The sequence below is a fragment of the Cavia porcellus genome, unplaced genomic scaffold (genome assembly GCF_034190915.1).
Source record: "Cavia porcellus strain 051 isolate PalLab524CR breed Dunkin Hartley unplaced genomic scaffold, mCavPor4.1 scaffold_29, whole genome shotgun sequence".
Classification (NCBI taxonomy): Eukaryota; Metazoa; Chordata; class Mammalia; order Rodentia; family Caviidae; genus Cavia; species Cavia porcellus.
In genome coordinates, this window is record NW_026947512.1 from 21,770,096 (window position 1) to 21,791,399 (window position 21,304).

The 21,304-nt window shown below is 36.4% G+C and overlaps 1 protein-coding gene across 14 annotated transcripts in view; it reads right to left on the reverse strand.

Annotated features, from left to right (window-relative positions):
• The window catches only part of Ppp1r12b (protein phosphatase 1 regulatory subunit 12B), a 235,775-nt gene that overhangs the window by 76,419 nt on the left and 138,052 nt on the right, over positions 1–21,304 (reverse strand). For 11 of the 14 annotated variants that reach the window (XM_063240119.1, XM_003474831.4, XM_003474830.5 and 8 more), the window contains 4 exons: positions 11,209–11,412; positions 8,457–8,646; positions 8,257–8,369; positions 7,230–7,271 (listed from right to left, as the gene is read on the reverse strand). In XM_063240119.1, the coding sequence (XP_063096189.1) occupies positions 7,230–7,271; positions 8,257–8,369; positions 8,457–8,646; positions 11,209–11,412 (549 nt within the window). Of the gene's footprint in view, positions 1–1,356; positions 1,508–7,229; positions 7,272–8,256; positions 8,370–8,456; positions 8,647–11,208; positions 11,413–21,304 lie in introns of those variants that run through there. The other 3 variants (XM_023567137.2, XM_023567136.2, XR_010044527.1) reach the window with 3 other exon arrangements.

Sequence of the window (21,304 nt, forward strand, 5' to 3'; positions counted from 1 at the left end):
GCCTGTACACAACTCACTCCTTTTGTGAGGCTGTGTAAGATTTGTTTTTAAATTGTGCAGTGTCTTTTTTTTTGTATAGTTAACACACTATCAAATGTGTCTTTAGATAGCCCTGTCCTGGTAGTATTTTTAATTGCTATTAACCTTGCCTGGTACAGTATGGGGGCTGTAAATTGGCACGGAAAGTTAAGCAGGTTCTTGTTGGTACACAGCACAAATCAGTCATATTTGGAGATGGTAGTTTTTCATCTTCAGTTGTCTCTGATGCACCTTATAAGGAATAATTGTTGTTCTGTTAGTTGAGTACCACTCTACCTGTAAAAAAAAAGTTGCAGCATTTTGCTGGCATTCTGAATGCTTCTAAGTAAATATAGTTTTTAAAATAAACAAACAAATAAATAAAAGCCGAACTTCTCACAATGACTTACCAACCTACACCTTCTAGCCCTTCTGCTCATTTCACTCAGCCACGCTGGGCTCTTCCTGCCTGTCCTCCGGCATCCTGGCCATGCCCTGCCTGCAGGTCTTTGCAACTGCTGTTCTGCCTGTAACACCTCACCACCATTATGTCTGCATGGTTAGCCACTTCCTATAATTTAGGTTCCAATGATATTCTTTACTAAGACCTATTGTGACCACCCTCTTTATGTACAGAGTCAGACTTTTGATTCTTTCCTACCCTGTTTACCATGAATGGCTTTTCCACAGCACTCATTACCTTTTAATATGGAATTTACTTTACACACTTGTTTTATTAGCTATCTCCTTACTAGAATGTAAATTCCATAACAGCAGAACTTTATTGTTATATCTCTAGTATCTAGACAAATGCCTGACCATAATAGGGACTTAAAAACACTTGTTGAATGAAAGAAGAGGAAGACATAAAAGGGAAGGCAGGACAAAATGGAAAATGCATTTAGTGGCTTTTGGTATTAGAAACATTTCTGGGGCATTTATTTTTCATTAAGTTCAAAATCAAGTTTTGCTAACAAATCTCAGTTGTGTTCTTAGTTTGAAAACCTTACACTTAATTGCTTAAAACACGATATTAACAGATCTAGCCAGTAGCACATCACCAGTTATTAAGACAAGTACCTTGATATCCATGAAATATCTCCTTTACCAGTGCATTTTCAGGAATGATTAGTAATCCAATCTACTAGTTCCATTCAGGATTAGGACAGCCTCACTAGGAATTCTGAGGGTAAACCACGAATTTTTGGTGGTTTTGTTCAGGTTTGAGTATCACCTCATTTTCCTAAAGCAACAGAGATTCTGCAAGGAGTAGGGTGGGAAACATTTTCCTGATAAAACTATGAAAATTCTTACTTCCTGACCAATACAACTACCCACCTATGTCAAGGACAGCAGAAGCATGCTGATGCTCTCTCTACCCACTGAATCTTGATACTTTGAGTAGACTTTTAAGTTGTCCTTCAAGAAGACGTTCCTTCACTCAAGGAGGTGAGACGCTACTAGTAAGTCAATTCGAACATGTAACCTGCTGAGTAAAAAAATCAAATGGGTGAATGGGTATGAAAATGGATATAAACCCTAATTTCAGGCATAGTGAGATTCCTCGATGAAGGGAATTGATCACTTAACAGATTTTGTACCCAAAATAATTACTAACTTCTCTGGGCTACAGTTTTAACTTTGCAATGTTGTTTCTAAACTGAGTTATTTCTAAATTCCTTTCTAATTCTATGATATCAAAAGTTGGAGTACAGCTAGGCTTGGAGCTGCATACCTGTAAACCCTTGGGAGGTAGAGGCATGAAAATCACCAAGCGCTCAAGGCCGGTCTGGGCTATGTAGTGAGGTCAAGTCCAGCCAGAATTATGTAGTAATACTATGTCTTGAAAACAAAACAAAACAACCCAAAAACCAGTTGGAAGGCAAATACCTTTAGATGCACTGAACTGGGTTTGTAAACAACTCCTTAAAAAGTATTTTAGCTTTGCTCAGCTATTCTGCTGCATATCACTATTCTGCTGCATATCAACATCTTTTCTGTTGACCACTTGTGCCCTCTAGTGATATGATAGAATTGGTTTGGAAAACAAGGCTGCTACAGAGAAATAAATGGGGAGGGTGAGGGTAGCGGGGGAGAATGCAATAAATAAAACTTAACATAAAGCAAAAGGCAGGCAGGCCAAAAACATGGGTAAGAGGAAAAGGTATGGTCCTCACCTGCCATAGTGTGACTGTGTTCCTCCCATAGCACACATTCTATGCCATTTCTACTACAGCAGGTCCCCACCTTGTCTGCAATTCTGCTTTTCAGTTTTAGTTACCTATACTGTAGTCAGCTGGTGTCTGAAAATTTTAAATCTTAGAATAACTCATAATTTTTAAATTGTGTGATGCTCTGTGAATGAGATGAAATCTCCTGCCATCTTGCTCTGTATTGTCTGCAACATCAATTATCCCTCTTCCCAGCAATCCACACTGTACATTCTATTGCCTGTTCACCACTTAATAAACTTTTTATCAGATCAATTGTTATAATATTAATTATCAAATATTTGTGATCAAGTTTAGCCCTTATTTTACTCAATAACCCAAAAGTGCAAGAATAGTGATTTAATTATAATACACTGTTGTAATTATTTTATTACTAACATTTACTATATATATTTTTTATACTAGAAATCAAACTCAAAGTGTTGCACTTGACAGGCAGGTGCTGTGCCACTGAGCTACATCCCCAGCCCTCTACCTAACTTAAGGTTTACTACTATTTTCATTTTAGCCAACCCTTGGACATTTGACAAAGTATCCCTCAGACTACCCTATAGTAAAGAAAACACCAAACACTCTTGGATATAAAAGTATGACCGAATCATTTAGGCATGATGGAAATAACTTCTTCCTCAAATTAAGATTCTGATTTAGTTTCTTTTTGACTAAGCAAGACAACGAATCTCTTTAAGATTTCCTGTGACTTTTAACATGTTGTATCTTACTATATTTCACTATATGCTATAATATAAACAAAATTCTTCATAGGCAAAGAGATAATAAAGAAACCATTGTTCGTTTTCTATTAGCTGGTTCTAAATACCCTGTAATTCTTGCATTCTCTTGAATGGCTTCACACTGTCTTGATATGCTTGATGTTATAGCATACGAAGTTACACTCAAATAATTCAAGGAAAAGAGGCACTATGGCGACTACTATTATATTAGATTATCTGATGGTGAAACACAATGATGCTTGAATGGTTCGGTTCTGCCCTGCATTGTTCTGTTAAATTGTCCTCTGTTATCTCACCCCCCCCCCTTTTTAAAAAATTGATCTATTTTCTCTTATTTTTTTTAATTAAGGGAAAACTAAATTAAAAATAGTGGGACATATTATAGTAACTTTCTTGGTTTTCCTATTAACCCGATTTGAACCCCAGTATTGCTCTTCCCATCTTGTTCTGTCTGATTATTCTATATTCTATTTTGTTTGATAGTATCAAGTTTGAGGGTATAGGCAACCACTTTGAAGGCAATAAGATATACTATGATGCCCATTATGGTTTGACTATTAACCTTTTTTTGAAGTCCTGCAAGGTCTTCAGAGTAGGTTTTATTGGTCTTGTTCTGTACTGTTTTGATCAATTCTATTATACCTAATGATAGAGATAACTCGATTTAAAAATAGCAAGAGGCACAATGGTAACCACTTTTGATCACCTGGTATTCTATTTTTGCATCATGTGCTATGCTCACCCTTCTGTTTTAACTGACTCTGTTTTGCTTAGTCACATTTGGTTTTATTCTCTTCAAAAAAAGTAAACAATAATAAAACCCAAAAAGTCTAATTGTTATTGTAAAAAAGAGAGGAAAGGAAGGTGGACTAAGGGATATAACCGCAGGTACGTTCGAGTGTGTAGGATGGAAAACCATATTACTGAGCTTTTGTTGGATCATTGAATGGAACTGTCTCCAATTTCACTGTATGAATGTCCACTTTATATGCTTTAATTTCGTAATTTGGACAACTGTTCCTGGGAAGATAACATGTAACCTATTAACTGGTGATTTCTTACTATATACTTTTTTTCTTGAAATACTGTATTATTTGTACCCTTTTACTGCTTTATTTATTTCCTTTCTTTTTTTTCTCTTTAAATAAAAAAAAAAACGATTTCCTGTGACTGTCAAAAACCTGATGTGGATAGTGAAATAGAACTGTTTTGAATATATCTGTCAAGGAAGTGCAAGACATCAAATTATACATTCTTTGTTGGTCTCACTGGCTGATGATTTACCAATGGGGGTGAGTTTTGACTAAAACTAGACACTATGTTGGGTGTCAGTCAAGTTCCAGTCTTCTCATCGTGTTCCTTGCTCTTCACTGTTAATAGCACAGCAATGCCTGCCTGACCTCTTCTTCATTTACTCTACAGAGAGCATCTGTCAGGGCCATTCTTGGCCATAATTTTATAAATTTTGTTTACATTTTTCTACGTACATAAAAAAAGGAAGTGGATTTCATGATATCAACAGAGATTTAGGTTAAACAATAGAAAAGTCTTTTTAACCATGCTGTTATTACTGACATATGGGTGAGAAATTAAGGAATCTTCCTTTGAAATCTTTAAAAAGTTGGGAGAAAATTCATATGTCCTCGAAATCACTTTGCCCTAATCCTCCTAGTGGCATAAGGCAAAGATAATACTGAAGTTTTCCTTTCTACCCTTGATGATAACAGGATGATTCCATATATACTAATAGTCAATGTGAATAAATAGTGTAAGAAATCAGAATGTTTACCTTTCAAGAGAGAGAACTGTCTGGGAAGAGGCATGAGAGGACTTTTTACAGTGAACGAAAAGTTCTATATCTTAATAGGGGTGGTGGTTATACTTGTAGATGCAAATATCAAAACATGCCAAGTGGTTCATTTAAAATTTACGTATTTTTTGTTATATTTCAGTTTTTTAATAGGTATATGAGTCTTGGGAACTGTGAACTTTAAAAATAACAGATACCATTATTAAAGAGTAGGCTAGGAGAGAAAAGGGAGCAGATATGACCTCCATAGCACATAAAGCTTTATGAAACCAAAATCATGAAGGAAAAGAATACCCTAGGCATCTGGGCACAACTCACACTGAACAACTGACAGTGACATTTCAATAGAATGTCCCATCTCTGACTAGCTCATCTCTACTGTCTGATTTTTTTTGTTTTGTTTTGTTTTTTTAACTTTTTTTAACTTTTTATCGGTACCAGGGATGGAACTCACAACCGCCTGCTTGCAAGGCAGGTACTTATGCTGCTGAGCTAAATCTCCAGCCCCCTGTCTGATATTTTGATGTGAAAGTAGGGAGGAAAAAGTGAACATAAGATTCCTAATAGTCTGCTGACTGTCTTGAAGTAGAATTGCAGCCATTTACAAAACCAGACCATTTCCAGTATGCTGCTCCGTGGGCCCCTACAGACAATTTTATGCCTACAAGGCTTTATGCCTACGAGGGCTCAGGGGCAGAAAAACAAATTAAGAGTTTCACAGAAACAAAATGGAGTAATGAAGAAAGCCAATACAAGACTAACAAAGACAATTTCTCACCCAGTGTTTACTTAGCTTTTCTTTCTGCCAATGGATGGGGCTAGAGATTGGAACACAGTGCCAAACCCTACTGGCCTGCACACATTCAAGTCACCAGCTCAGAGGTAACAGGCTGTATATACTTCTTTTAGATTTACAATGAAGTCTGCTTGACACATGCTAAATATTAGTAGATGCCTTGAGCAATTGAACGTATGTACTATTTTTCAGCCTGACAAATGACTTTTATACCATTCTCAAAAGTCTCTGCTTTTCTTCAAAAACCAGGAAAAAAAAATTTTCTTACTTAATTTTAAGTCAATGGTCCTAAAATGAAGTTCTCTGAGAAGCACTACATCAAGATCATCTTGGGCTGGGGACATAGCTTAGTGGCATAGTGCCTGCTTATAAAGTGCAAGGTCCTGAGTTTGATCCCTGGTAGCAAAAAACAAACAAACAAAAAAAACTTAATTTTTTTTACTTGGTATTATAGGCTAGATTTCCCAGTGCCAAGACATTTATAAAAACAGAGAAACATTTTTACTTAAAAAAAAAATTCCATGACAACAAAACCATTCTTGTTGCAACTCTGCATTAAAATGGCCTGTATAACCCTCTAGGGATTATGTTCCATTTCAATGTTCTGTAATCTATTATTCAAATTCTATCTTTAAATATTAGTTCCCCAAAGAAACTTCCTATAATTTGCTGGCCATAAAAGCCTTTTCTAGCCCCATAAAGAATCTAAGAATTGCTGTTGTTTGCATGCGTGCAAACAGACACACACTAACATTTCTGCCCCCAGGAAACCTCAAGGCAGTATTTCCACATCATACAACTCACTTTTGTGAAGCAGCATTAGCTTTAATCAAAGATATGTGATTTCACCTGTGTTATCATTAGTCCTCATGACTACAGCTTTCAGGAACAACATCAATGATTGTTTAGACAGGCTGGTCAATGACAATATACTAATCCTTTGCTAATAATTAGTTGCTGATTTTCAGTTTGTTTTTGAGTAAATTGTGAGAACTTTTAAGTATAAAAAGGCAAGAATTTTACACAATTTAAAACAGAAAAACGTATTATTTTACTTAATTTAATCAAAATCAAATTCCATCCTTTCTGCAAAACAATACTGAGATGAAACCACCACCATTCTACAGCACCTGAGCAATTCACAGGAACCTAGATCATCATCTTCAGGAACTCTGGGCCTTTAACTGTATAGAGGGGTTTGATGTCACGCTTCCAGAGATGGAGTTATAGAAGAACCTTACTTCAAAGTCAAATATAAATGACTTGTAGAATAATATTTTACATTCTATACATGTATGTTCGTCCCTGTTTATTACTGGATATTCACAAGGAGATTAATACCACTTTTTACTTTTCTTCCAAAGACTTCCAAGTACTTCATATAATCCAGTAACATTCAAGAGAGAAAAAAATGAAGGCTATACTGGTGTTAGAGACTAGCAGCTGGCATAAATGGGTGTTGGAAACTTGTCTAAGAGCATGGGCATCAATATATGATACGAACCATGAACTAACTCCTGCCACACTTCTCAGAGGAATGTCTGTCTTCAAACTCCCCAGCACAATTATGCACAGGGCCTGTTCTTCTATGAAAACTGTATATGTAAGAGCAAGACAAGTCTCACTGGGTTGTCACTTACCCAGCTTTCTTTGACCTCTTCAGAATCACCAGCCTCATCCTCCTGAAAAAGTGGAAGAAAAACAAGAGGATCATCTCGGAATACAACAAGGTCAGTTCCTATCAATTATGCATCTTGGCAGTTCAAACACAAGCAATGAGAACTGACAGCCAAGTGTTGCTATGACTGGCACTTTTAACAGCTGTCACAGGAGGGAAACTTAGAATGTCACCTAGAGTAAAATGTCAGATTAACCAGGGAGAAAAAAAGTCTCTTTGAGAAAAGTGAATAATTTCATTTCTGTCAGAAGTTACCAGATACAGGCTGGAGATGAAGCACAGAGTGCTTCAGTAGCATGTGCAACCCTCTAAGTACAATCCCCAGCACTGGGGGAAACACATTATCCATTTGTTTGGCCCTGTAATAAGGAAATACTTTTATCTAAAAGATAGTTTTTAACACGTAACAGTTACTGTCTCACTTCTCATTTCACTGACTAGATTTAATTTACTTTTTAAATGAATTACTAGTAATGAGGGGCCTCTGGTTCAAGTTACTGAACACTTAAGTTTTTAAAATGTCAACAACAAGGCTGAGTGAGAGGACACAGAACATGATATGGAGGAGGGTGCATTGAAACACCGAATGCATGTCTGTAGTTAATAGGTATTGGTACACCTTTATTTAAAAGTTTATTTGTTTTATATTATTTGTTCCCTTTTTTCACTAAAGGGATATGTTTGGGTCAAATGAACTTGTGTTAACATACAGATTTTGAAATTGTTGTATCTTTCCTAAAATATTTAGTCAGAATCGCTGTTTATATTTGGTATTAAGATATTGCTGACTACATGAGTTTGAAATTCTTCAATTATTTGCTGAATGCCTGTGATATGCTGAGCACTTCTCTGGGTCCCAGCTATCCAGCAGGGACATACCAAGTAAGTTTCATACTAGTTGAGTCTTTCTTTTTCCTCAGCATTCAAGGTATAATGTAGGATGTTTTCTTTTGAATTCAACAGAAAAAATAATGGACCAATCCACTTACATCCTTTGTCCAGAAGTTGATGCCTGTGCCTCTTCGACGTTCCCTGGGCCGCCTCCTCTCTCGGATGGACAGTCGATTAGAGGACTGATCGTCTAAATCTGCTTCTTCACTCTCTGACCAGAAAGAAAACAAAATATGGTTCTTACTGATCTGGGGCATGTACACTGGGGAGCAGCACATATCTTTTAAATGCTACGCACCATTCTTGTCCATTTCCTTTGCAGTTATAGTGTTTGTGGCAGTCTCTGAACTCTCAGTATCAGGGACTGAAGATCTACTTGTCCGTAGCAGATGGGAACTGGTATAGAGTGAGGGTCTTGAAACAGAAGGTAACACTGAGGTTGTTGGTTTTTCTGGCTGACTTGGACACCTCAGGCGACGATAGACAGGCTGAAAATAATCCACAAGACAATGGCAGATTTATTCAAAATGGGCTTTTTTTTGTATCGGGATTGAACACATGACTTCGTACTTACCAGGCAGATGCTTAAGCCACTGAGCTAAATCTCCTGTCCAAAATGGGCTTTTTTAAATTTAAAATTAAGAGGTTTATTAATAGTTGACATGATCCATGGAACTAAAATCTATATCTCGCATAAAACTCCTACTTTGACCACACCATCATGTTGATGGTAGTCCAGGAAATAACTCCTAAAATGATCAAAGGGCACTAGATATGTTAATAAAAATTCTTTTGATCTTGGAATGGAAAAAAGGAGAATAATGGCCCTCTTAAAATGGAGCAGTGAGAGGCAAAGTTTATGTAGGAAAATAAAAGACTCAGGAATATGAAGAAGAATAATGTAGGAATCATCAAAGAACAAATATGAGCATTTTACCTATTTCTGAATACTCTCCAACTAGCCATAAAAAGAGCTACTGAAACATTTATGCACTCATTCATTTATCATTTTTTTTTTAAATCAGTACCAGGGATTGAACTCACGACTGCGTGCTTGTAAGGCAGGTGCTTATGCCACTGAGCTAAATCCCCAGCCCTCATTTATCATCTTTATATGGTGCTGGGAATAAAGCCAAGACCTTACACATGCTAGACAAGTGCTCTGTTGCTGAGCTACATGCTTGGTCCCCTGAAACTTCTTTTATATTCTCATTTTCACTTTGAAAATTTTTTATGAGTTAAGACAAAACTGACAATAACCTTAACATGGTTTATGGAATACCAAGAGATAAATCCTAATACATATTAAGTTTACAATGAAGAGGTCTTTCTTTCTTTCTTTCTTTCTTTTTATTTATTTATTTGTTTGTTTGTTTATTTATTTATTTATTTTGAGGTGCTGGGGATGGGACTCAGGGCCTTGCACATGCTACCATGAGATTCTAAACTTTTAAATTTAAAAAATACAAAGATAGAAGCAATAAAATGAAATAAACTTTGGAGCCTCAGCTTCCTCATCTGTAAAGTAGGGATATAAAACTGTCTTTAGACCAAATGGTGAGGATTTGGTAATGACATAATGTGTGTTAGGTGTTTAGCACAATATTCAGTAATAAATACTCAATAAATAAAGGATAGCAGATAAGACAAAATATGCAACAGAACCTTAGCACACAGAAACTAGCCAGTTAAGAGTTACAGTGAGAAACAGACTCTTTTCTCCTGTAACTATAGCGATCATAAAATTTTTCAGTCTCTAATGGGATACTTTTGACAATACAAAGAAGGAATAGTAATGATAACTACACAGAGACAACAGCTGTAATTTGAATCATCTTAGGTAAACCAGGGATTATGTTTGCCCTAAATATAACCTTGTACCTGTGACTAAGAACTCCAACACAGAACTGAAAAATAAATCAAAGGGTTCATCCCAAAAGTGACCTCCAGGAATACTTTGTAAGATCTCAAGTCTGCAGCTGTTTGGAGAACATCAGTGGTTAAGAGAGCAAATGTCAAATCAGACTGTGTTACGGTTTAGATCTGGGGTATCCTGCAAAAGCCTTGTGTGTTTGGAAGGTGAATGGATCATGATGGTGCTATACTCATTGGTGGATCAATCTGGTGGTGAGTTCATAGCTGACTTGCTGTTAAGAGTTAGGTCACGGCGGGGGGTATGACTTAAAAGGGTGTACCTCCCTTCCCTTGCTCTTCTGTTTGCTCTCCCAGCTTTCAGACTGCCATGACATGAGCAGCTTTCCTCCACATAGGCCCATCCACCTGCCAACCATGAACTGAAACCTCTTAAACTGTGAGCCAAAATAAACTTCTCCACCTTTAAATTGTGGGTGTCAGGTATTGTGTCTCAGCAACAGAATTCCTATGTTAAAAGTGTTACAATCCTTATTTACCTGCTCCTTAGATGTGTAAAATATTTGGCCTCTGTGACTCAGATTCCACATATAAAACTGAAATGGTAATGTCTACTTCAGAGGGTTGTTTGAGGATTAATGAATTGATACACACAAAATGCTTAAAATAGTACCTGGCATAAACCTCAATAAATGCTTGTATTTTTATTTGCATTGTATTACCAATGACCTCCCTTTTTAGAAAAGAAACATTTTTATTCAAATGCATCAGTTAATTCCCAGAGAAAAACAAAGGCTAAAGACTAGCATCCTCTGAGTTTTTTCAGTCACAGGTTTGCCAACCAAAGACAGCCATTAACAGTATTTTGCTTTATTTCTGTGGTACTGGGGAGCAAACCCAGGACCCTTATTCTGAGCTACACCTTCAATCCTTTATTTTTAAATTGAGACAGTTTCGCTAGGGTACTAAGTTGCAGAGGCTGGGCTCAAACTTTCGATCCTCTTGCATCATTCACCCAGAGTGCAGGAATTACAGGTGTGTGCTACCACTCCTGGCTACAAACAGCTTTTTAAAAGAGTGGTACACTGCAAAGGAAACAGCACTTCAATTATCAGTGAGGAACAGATTCACCGAAATATGCTGCTTTTAGCACATTACATGGCACCCAATGAGCCTACCTCCTCATCCAGACTTCTGCCCCAAGGCTGCTGGCTCTCCCCAGCTTCCTTTGCCAGTTTTGTTGAGGGATCTTGCTTCTCGCTGCTCCCTTCCAGCCCTGCAGTATTGACAGGCTTCTCACTAGGCTGATCTTGAGCTTGGCGTTCTGCCCTTGAACGGCTAAAAGTCTTTTCAGCTTCTTGAAGGTCTGTTAGGGTAACACCCTGGAAAAATATCACAAGATGAGGGCAATTTCATACTAACACAGAATATTGAGGAATGAACAAGGAAATTCCCAAAAAGATAGGATAAAACTACCAAATCCCAAATGAAGCTCTCAAAATGCACAATGAGGCATTTTAAGTTATAGATGCTTAAAATAACCAGTGTCCAAAGAACTCAGGCCTGGGTCTAGGTACATTTCCAATGTAATACTTTTGCTTTCCCGATTTGATGTCCAGAAAATAGGTCATCACTGATGTCTGCATGTTACAGATGTACTTCTTCCACACCAAACGTTCTCAATGTCTGTATTTGAACACTCCCTACCCTTCTAAGATCAAAAAGTTAAAAAAAGAGATTCTGTGAACAGCAGATAGTGGAAAAACCTAATTTTACTCATAGAAAGTAAACATGAGGGCCGGTTTAGCTCAGTGATCCATGTGCCTACCTGGCAAGCATGAGGATGTGAGTTTGATCTCCAGTACCAAAATAAATAAATTTGACTCAAAAAAGTCAAAATTTAGAGCTAGTTTAGAACAACAAAGATCACCTCAAAATTCCCAAGTAACTTCAGGAATGATACAGAGATTTTCCAACAATTAACTCTCTCCCTGGGTCAGAGAAGCAGCAGGATAGAATAAAAACAAATGGTGTGTTGCTTGCAACAGGAAATAAAGGAGACAATTTCAAATGAAGATACATGCTTAAGAGCTTGGAGAAGTTAAGTCTCAAAGCTGAAGGTAGTTTAATGGGTATCGTATCCATATCTTACTTTAAAAAAGAAACCATTTATTCTCTTAATAAAAATTAAGTGTCATTAATCTCTAAAGCTACAAATACAAAATAAATAACTACTGTCAAGAACTTTTTAACCTAGAAAAAATGACATAGAAGAACAGATGAGGGAGTTGTGGACAGAAAAGATGGTGGACTGGTAAGTGGCTACAACTAGCCTCTCCAAGAGTTGGAATTCACACACTGGGAAACAGCAATTTGAGAAAGGAGAGAGGGAGAGAGGGAGAGAGAGAGAGAGAAGGAAGAAAAGGAAAAGACAAGACAAGACAAGACAAGACAGATAGATAGATTCCCTGGAGCCAAGAAGGATCTCACAGATAAATTAAAAGTCATAAAAAGTTGAAAAAAGACAATGCAATGCAGAAAAAGGAGGTAACAGGCACTACTTTCTCCCTGGCTTCCAGCTAGCAAGAAAGGGAAACCAAACCTACAGAGACAAGTAAATGCTGGGTCTACAGGGGACCCCAGGAGAAATGAGATGTTGGAGTGTACTGCAGTAATTATACTGTGATTTGCAGGGACAGCACAAGAGTCTGCTCCCCTAGGAGTCCTTTGACAGGCTACAGCTGAGGATGTCCCTGGAGCTACCAGGTCCCTAGGGACAGTGCTTGGTCAGTCATCATTCCAGAGAGGCTGCGGGGCAGCTCTACTTCAGGGCTCCCAGTGTTCCCCTCCCAGTGGTCGGTCATGAGACGGACGTGAGAGACAACCTCAGAAAGCAGGCTAGAAAGAGACTCCCTGAAGGGGTTGTGCTAAAGGACACGGGCCTGCTCCCATAGCCGGAGGCCAGGCTCAGACCTAGTTGCTCTGGATTTGAAAGACGGCACTGGAGCTCTCATCCTACACCTACTGCCTGCTGGCGCCTGCATCCAGAATGGATCTGAAGTCTCACTGCTTTCTTTATCTCTCAGCGTGAGCAAGCACATTTCTTGACTTGGACACTGTCATAAAATTGTGAATCTAGAAAGAAAACCTTGCATTCAAAAATCACAGAGAAGTGTGTGCATGTCTGTCTTTCCTTTCTTGTTTCTTCTTCGTGGGTTTATTGGCATTTGGGGAAACTTGCTTTGTCTTTTTAACTTGCTTCTTTTTTTTTTTTTTCTATTTTTTTCTTCTTTTTCTCCCCTCTCTAATCCTTTTATTTTTCTTCCTTTTTTTCTCTTATTTTTATTCTCTATAAATTTTTTTTCCTTTTTTCTTCTATTTCTCATGGATTTTCTTCTGTTACCTTTACCTAATTCTATAAACATCCTTTTACTCACCAATAAAATCTTTTGTCCCTCTTCTCTTCTCTTCATATCCTATAGTTTAAGGTTTCAAATTTTTCTTCTTAAAATTTTTTTTCTTGTGTTCCCCAGGACCCAACCCTCTTTATCTTTAATAGTATGGCCATAAAGCTTTATTAATCTTTAGGTTATTAACTATAAAGTTACTGTAAAATTCATTTTAATCCTTAGCAGAGATACAGCTGTCGCATTTAGAACAAAGCAGCTATAAGTAATACCTAGGTTGTGTTAGTGTTTATATGGATTTCTTCTTTAGGGCAAAGGTGGTACAGAATTGGTTCATATGGTGTAGTAATATCCAATTTGTCTTGGGTGATTCTACTGTAGCTGATTTGTTTGATAACATCAGGATCCCATAATTGTCACTATTAAAGGGTTTTCTCTGTAAACCAATACCCAGATTACCTTTGTGACATTAACATACAATGCTAGATTATCAGAGAACTCAAGTGTTAGGTCATTATACTAAACCCTACCCTTTCAAAGTAACCAAGGCAAAGGATTATAGTTAGCTTTGCCCAAAGTACATCACTGCAAAGTGACTAATGAGATTCCTATACCAACGACAAAGCCTTTACACTGTAAATGTTCACAAACCTCAGCACAAAACAAGAGAAATAAACATATCTGTAAGTAATGTATTCAGAACCCCAAACAGCTATGACCAGAAAAGAACCTCTTCATGTCACCTTATAATCAAAATATCAGAAGTCCATTCAGAATGACATCTAGAATGTCAGAGACAAAATCTTAAAAGTTTTAGAGAAAAGCAACAAATCACATTAAATTATACCCACTAGAATTACAGCTGACTTTTGGAGTAAAGTGTTTTGCACCCTAAAGACAGGAACTTCCAACCCCAACTTACATATCCTATAAAACTTTCCTTCAAAACTGATGGAGAAATAAGGTATTTCCATGACAAGGAGCACTTCAAGAAATTCATAATCACCAAACCAACATTAGAAAAAATTCTCAGGTATAGCCCAGAAAGAGACAATGAAGCCAACAATGCTGCTAATACACCAAATAGAATGAATTTACACTTTGAAGTATAAAGAATTAATTAGAAGAAAGAGAACAGGAAAATCAATCATTACCTTTCAGTAATAGCTCTCAATATAAATAAAAAGACATAGATTGGCAGAACGGACAAAGAAACAAAATTCAACAATAAGCAGTATATAAGAAACACTTTTAATTCAAAAAGAAACTCACAGATTAAAAAATCAAAGGATGAAAAACAATATACCATACCAGGCAATGGGAACTCAGAAAAAAGCAAGAGCAACTACCCTAATTTCAGACAAAGCAGATTTCAAGCCAAAACTGATCAGACTTAGGTGGTAGTCATGAAACTATTGTTAATCACTTCCAGTATAAAAATGGCTACATAAACTTGTTTTTGTAAGAAATAGTGACAGTCCCTCCAATACACCTCCTGTTATATACAAAAAAATGATCAGAAGAGACAAACATGATCACATACTGGTTAAGGGAACAACTCAATAGGAAGCGATAATAATTATAAACATATACACCAACTTCATAAAATAAACACTAATGAATATGAAAAAAAATCAGATAACCACCAATACAATTATAATGGGGGAACTCAATATCCCACTGACAAAAATATATCACCTAGACAAAAAAATCAACAAAGAAATAGCAAGGTTGAGCTAAACTTTGAACAAATGGTAGTAGATATCTACCATTTGGTAGTGTTTTACCCACCCACACCAAAAATGGAATACACATTCTTCTCAACAGCACAATGGGATATTCTCTAACACAAACTTCATTCTAGTTCACAAAGCATGCTTAAGTAAAAGGATCAAAATTATCCCATGCATATTATCAGATCATAGTGAAATCATTAGAAATTAATAACAAAATCAACCACAGAAATTATGCAAACATATGGAAACTAAACAATAACTTCATGAATAATAAATAGGTCACAGAAGAAATTAAGGAATAGATTAGACAGTTCCTAGAATCAAATGACAATGAAGAATCAAATGAAATGACATATTCAAACTGTGAGGGTCCAATGAAAACAACCCTAAGAGGAAAGTTTATAGCAGTGAACACCCACATCAGAAAAACAGAATGGGCTCAAATAAATAACCTAATGATGTACCTCAAGGTCCTGCAAAAACAAGAACAATGCAAATCCAGAGCTATCACAAGGAAGGAAATTATAAAGATCAGGGCAGAAACCAATGAAATGCAGACTAAAACAACACAAAACAAAAACAACACACAAAAAAAACCAATGCATCAAAGAGCTAGTTCTTTCAAAGAATAAACAAAATAGACAAATCCTTAATCAATTTAAAAAAAGGAAAGAGAAGACAAAAATCAATGCAATTAGAATTTAAAAAGGCAAAATCACAGCACACACTAGAAATTCAGACTTTTCTTTCTTTTCTTTCTTTTTTTTTTTTAATTGAGACGGTCTCTCTATGCAGTTTGGGCAGGGCTTGAGCTCACTTTGTAACCCAGGCTGGTCTCAAACACGCAACAATCCTGCTTCAGCCTCCCAAGTGCTGGGATTACAGGCATGAGCCACCATGCCTGGAAAACTTTTCTTTTTTTGAGACAGGGTTTTGCTATGTAGCCCAGGCTGGCCTTGAATTATGCAGCCCAGGCTGGCCTCAAACTCAGGGCAATCTTCCTGCTTCTGCCTCTTGAATGCGGTTGAAATTGTAGATTATTAGCAACTACTTCACAAAACTGTGTGCCAATAAATTTAAGAACTCAGAAGAAATGGAGATTCCCACACATATATAACTTGTCAAAATGGAACTAAGAAGACTTAAAAATCCTAAATAACCCTGCAACAGGCAGTAATATTGAAGTGGTAACAAAAAATTTCCAACCTCAAAAAAGCCCAGGATCTTATGGCTTCACTGTCAAATTCTACAAGAACTTAAGGGAAGATCTTAAGAGAAGAAATTAAGAGAAGGAATGATCCCAAAGCCATTCTACAGGACAGCATCACCTTGATTCCAAAACCAGATAAGGATCCAGCCAAAAAAAGAGAACTATAGGCCAATCTCTCTAATGAACATAGATGCAAAAATCTTCAATAAAATATTAGAAAATAGAATGCAAGAAATCATCAAAAAGATCATACACCATGACCAATAAGCTTCATCCCAGGGACACAAGGATGGTTCAATATATGCAAGTCAATATATATAATCCATCACATAAACAGAAGCAATGACAAGTATTACATAATCATCTTAATAGACATGGAGAAAAAGCCTTTGACAAAAACCAATTTTCATTCATGATAAGATCTCTTAATAGGTATAGAAAAAAGACCTTATCTCAGTCTAATAAAAGCTATTTATGACAAACCTATTGCCAACATCATATTAAATAGAAAGAAGCTGAAAACTTTCTTTCTAAATTTAGAAACAAGACAAAGATGTCTGCTATTACCACTCTTGTTTAATATAGTTCTTGAAACATAGGCCAGGGGAATCTCAGGCAAGAAAAAAAAATAATAAAAGGGATACGGTCAAGAAAGGAAGAAGTTAAATTATCATTATATGCATATGACATGCACAGAAGACTCCAAACTCCACCAATACTATTAGACCTAATAACCAAATTTAGTAGCATAGCAGGATACAAAGTCAAAGATCACTAACATTCCTGTGCATCATTAATAAACTCACTGAGAGAGAAATTAGGAAAACAATACCATTCATAACAGCACTCTCCCCAAAAATTATAAACATAAGAATTAACCTGTTTAGTTTTGAAATTCTGTATCATTTTTTCATTTAAGAAGAAGGAGGAAGAGAAGGAGAAGGAGGAGGAGGAGAAGGATAAGGAGGAGGAAGAAGAAAAAGAAAAGAAGGGGGAGAAGGAAATCTAACCAAATAAGTGAAGGATCCTACAATGAAAACTACAGTTCTCAGATCAAAGACAATTTTTTTTTTTTAAAAAGGAAAGCTATACCCTATGCTTGGATAGGAAGAACCAGTATAGTCAAAATGGCCACACTTCCAGACTGTTATACAGATTTAGTGCAATCTAGACCAACATACCCATAGCCTTCCTCACAGAACTAGAGAAAACAATTCTAAAATTTATACAGTACAAGAAGAGACCTCTAGTTGCAAAAGCAATTCTGGAGGAAAACAGGAGCCCTCATAATTCCAGACTCCAAGTTATATTACAAAGCTAAAGTGATAAAAACAGCATGGTACTGGTACAGAAACAAACATGTAGACCAATGAAACAGAATAAAGGAAATAGAAACAGCCCCAGCACTTTCAGCCTTTTGATCTTTGCCAAAGGGAACAAAAATGTACTCTGGAGAAAATATAGCCTCTTTAAGAAATGATGTTGGGCAAATTGGATATCTTTCTGCTGAAGACTAACCCTAAACCCATATATCTCACTATGCAGTAAACTAAAATCAAAAGGATCAAAGAGATTTGCAGACTGTGGAGAGAGACAACCAGGCCTCATGGGAGGAGATTCCCCCCACCAAAACCGTATCATTTTCACTGTTTTTTTCTTTTGGGTGGGGGTTTATTCTTTTTTGTTTTGTTTATGTTAACTCTGATGGCATGAGCAGCTCTTTGAAAGCTAGCAAGACATGTGATGGAAGCCATTTTGTATTTACTACTAGCTTGTTTGCAGGTTCTTTATTGCATTCACTGTTTTGCTTTTATTGTTTTTATTCTATCCTGTTCTGTTCCATTTTTAATATGTCCAAAGGTGGTATCTGCGGCTATTTTGAAGGCAACAAAGGCACTATGGTAACTACTGTTGATTTCAAAAGGTTTGGAAGTCCTGCATCACTTATTTTGCTTTATTTTGATTGATTTTATTGTTTCTTTTCCTCTTTAAAATAAAAAAAATAGCTAAGATGAATTATACTACTAATTCTATTTGTTCTTGGAAAAGAACAGTTAATATTCATATGACTGGGTCAATTTTGCATGACTATATCTGGTAATCCAACAACTCTTTTGAAGACATCAATATGCAATATTCTAACCTTGTTAAACTCCTAGCATCTTGTTTTGAAAACCGATATTGTTATTGTTTTGGGTTTTTGTTGTTCTTGTAGCTGTTTGTATGTCTCTTGTTGTTTCTCTTTTCTGTGTTTTCTTCTCTTTAAAATAAAATAAAGAAATGGATCAAAGGTTAAATGTGAAGACAAAAACAACCTCCTGGAAGATAAAGTGGGTAAAACCCTTGAAGGCGCAGGCAAGAACTTTCTGAACAGAATCCCAATGACACAGGAAACAGTACTGAGAATCAACTAATGGAATCATATCAGATTAAAAGGCCTCTGCACAGCAAAAGAAACAACCTAAAGAATGGAAAAAAATATTTGCCAGCTATTTCTCAGATAGAAGATTAACCTCTAGAATATATAAAGAACTAAAAAAAAATTAGACCCTCGAAAATGAAAGAATCAATCAAAAAAAAAGGAACTAAAATTAACAGACATTTCTTAGTAGTAGTATACAAATGGCCAATAAATGCATGAAAAAATGTTCAACATTGCTGGCCACTGGAGAAATTCAAATTAAAACAACACTGAAACACCACCTTACTATAGAAAAAATAGTTATCATCAAGAAATCAAATAACAAAGGCTGGCAAGGCGGCAGGGAAAAAGGAATTCTTTTACATTGTTGATGGGAAAGTAAACTAGTACAACCACTATGGAAACCAGTATAGAAATTCCATCCCATCCATCTTATCCCATTTCTAGGTATCTTCCCCAAAGAGTTAAAGTCATCATATATTACAGTGATACATGCACACCCATGTTAATAGCATCACAATTTTATAACTGGAAATTTTGGAAGCAACCAATATGTCCATTAAGACATGATTGGATAAAGAAAATGTGGTATTTATATACAATGTAGTATGACTGCCATAAAGAAGGATAAACTTGAGGCACAGGCAAAGGGATGAACCTTGAAAGCATAATATTAACTGAAATAGATCAGACACAGAAGCTTAAATATTGAATGGTTTCTTTTATATGAGAAACCCAACATAAATAAAGAACAAAATAACAGATAAATAATAGAAGGTAGGGAATTCTTTTCAAATGGGAAAAGGAACAAGAGATGGAGAGAGGAGGAGTGGAGAGGAGGGAAAGAGGATGGGGAAAAATGGAAACATAGCTTTTCAAATGGGGAAGAAACCAAGAGTTGGAAGGAGCAGGCAGGAATGGCAGGGTAGGAGACAAAAAATAAAATTATGATATGTCTTACACACATATCAATTCCCCACCATAGATGTGATCATTATGTACCACAAACACGTGCTAAGAAAAAATAAATTTACAAATATAAGACAGAAACACACAGAGGTATATCCAATGATATGTTTTGAAAAGAAAATTAAAACATACACCGAAAGAATGAAAGAAAGGAAAGGAAAGGAAAGGAAAGGAAGGAAGGAAGGAAGGAAGGAAGGAAGAAAGAAAGAAAGAAAGAAAGAAAGAAAGAAAGAAAGAAAGAAAGAAAGAAAGAAGAGAGAGAGAGAAAGAAAGAGAGAAAGAAAGAAAAAACAAAACAAGACCAGACCAAGAGCTTGGGTTGAAGAGTGGGGGAAGGCGTTACAGGCTTGCTCAAAGAAACTGCGCGGCCAGGGCTGAGCAAGCCTGAGGGTCATTTAGCAAAAGTGAAGCATGCAAGTGAATAAAGGAAGCTGTGGGAGCTGGGAGAATAAAGACAACTGAATTTAGAAAAGCAGGTAGAGGAAGGTCATAAAGGGTTTCATGCCATGCTAAGGAGTTTGGAGTTTGCCTTCTGGACAGACATTTCTTTCCCTCACAGAATTTCATCAAGGTTCTAATAAAATTTTTAGAATGAATCTACACATTCCAAAGGATTCCAAGAACCTTCAAGTTCTGACGTGGACTTCCACTCCTCTACTGGTTCTTTCACTCTAAGATACTTCTATGTCCTCGTCTCTTCCACTTGCAATTCCACGGCCCTCATCAGCTAATTTTCCTCTCTTCTCCCAGAAAATACAATTTCCTTTCTTCTTCCAGAAATACAATTACAATGATTTCCGGCCAGTTTATATTCCCCTGCCATTTGCACATGACTCGTTCATATTTATTCATACAGATTGATGGCTTATTTACTGTATGCTAGTGGGAAAAGATGATGAGCAAAAATACAGTCAGTTTGTTCCTTCACAGTAGAATGGCTGTTTTAAAAACAGAAACAAAAACCCCAGGAAACAAGTACCGGCAAGAATGTGGAAAAATTAGAATCTTGTGTACTGCTGATGGGAATGTAAAATGGTATGACCACTATGGAAAATAGTGTAGCAGTTCCTCAAAAATTAAAAACAAAATTACAACATAATACAGCAAACTCCCTTTCTGGGGATGTACTCAAAAGAACTAAATGCAGGGTTCTGAAGAGATGTTAACACAGCCATTTTTACAATAGCATTACTCACAATAGCCAAATCCCCAACATAGATAAACAAAACACGGCATATAGCTACAATGGAATATTATGCACCCCTAACAGGAAAGAACTTCTAAGCATATTACAGAATGGATGAACTTTACTGATGATAAATAAGTGAAATAAGCAGTCATACAAGGATAAATTCTGTATAATTCATTTAAGATTCCTAACGTGGTCAAGTTCATAAAGACCAAAAGTAGAATAGTAGTTGCCAGGGAGAAATGAGAAGTAGCAATTATTTGATGGATACAGATTTTCAGTTTGGGAAGATGAAGAAAGCTTCAGACACGTATTATAGTGACAGATACACAACAACGTGA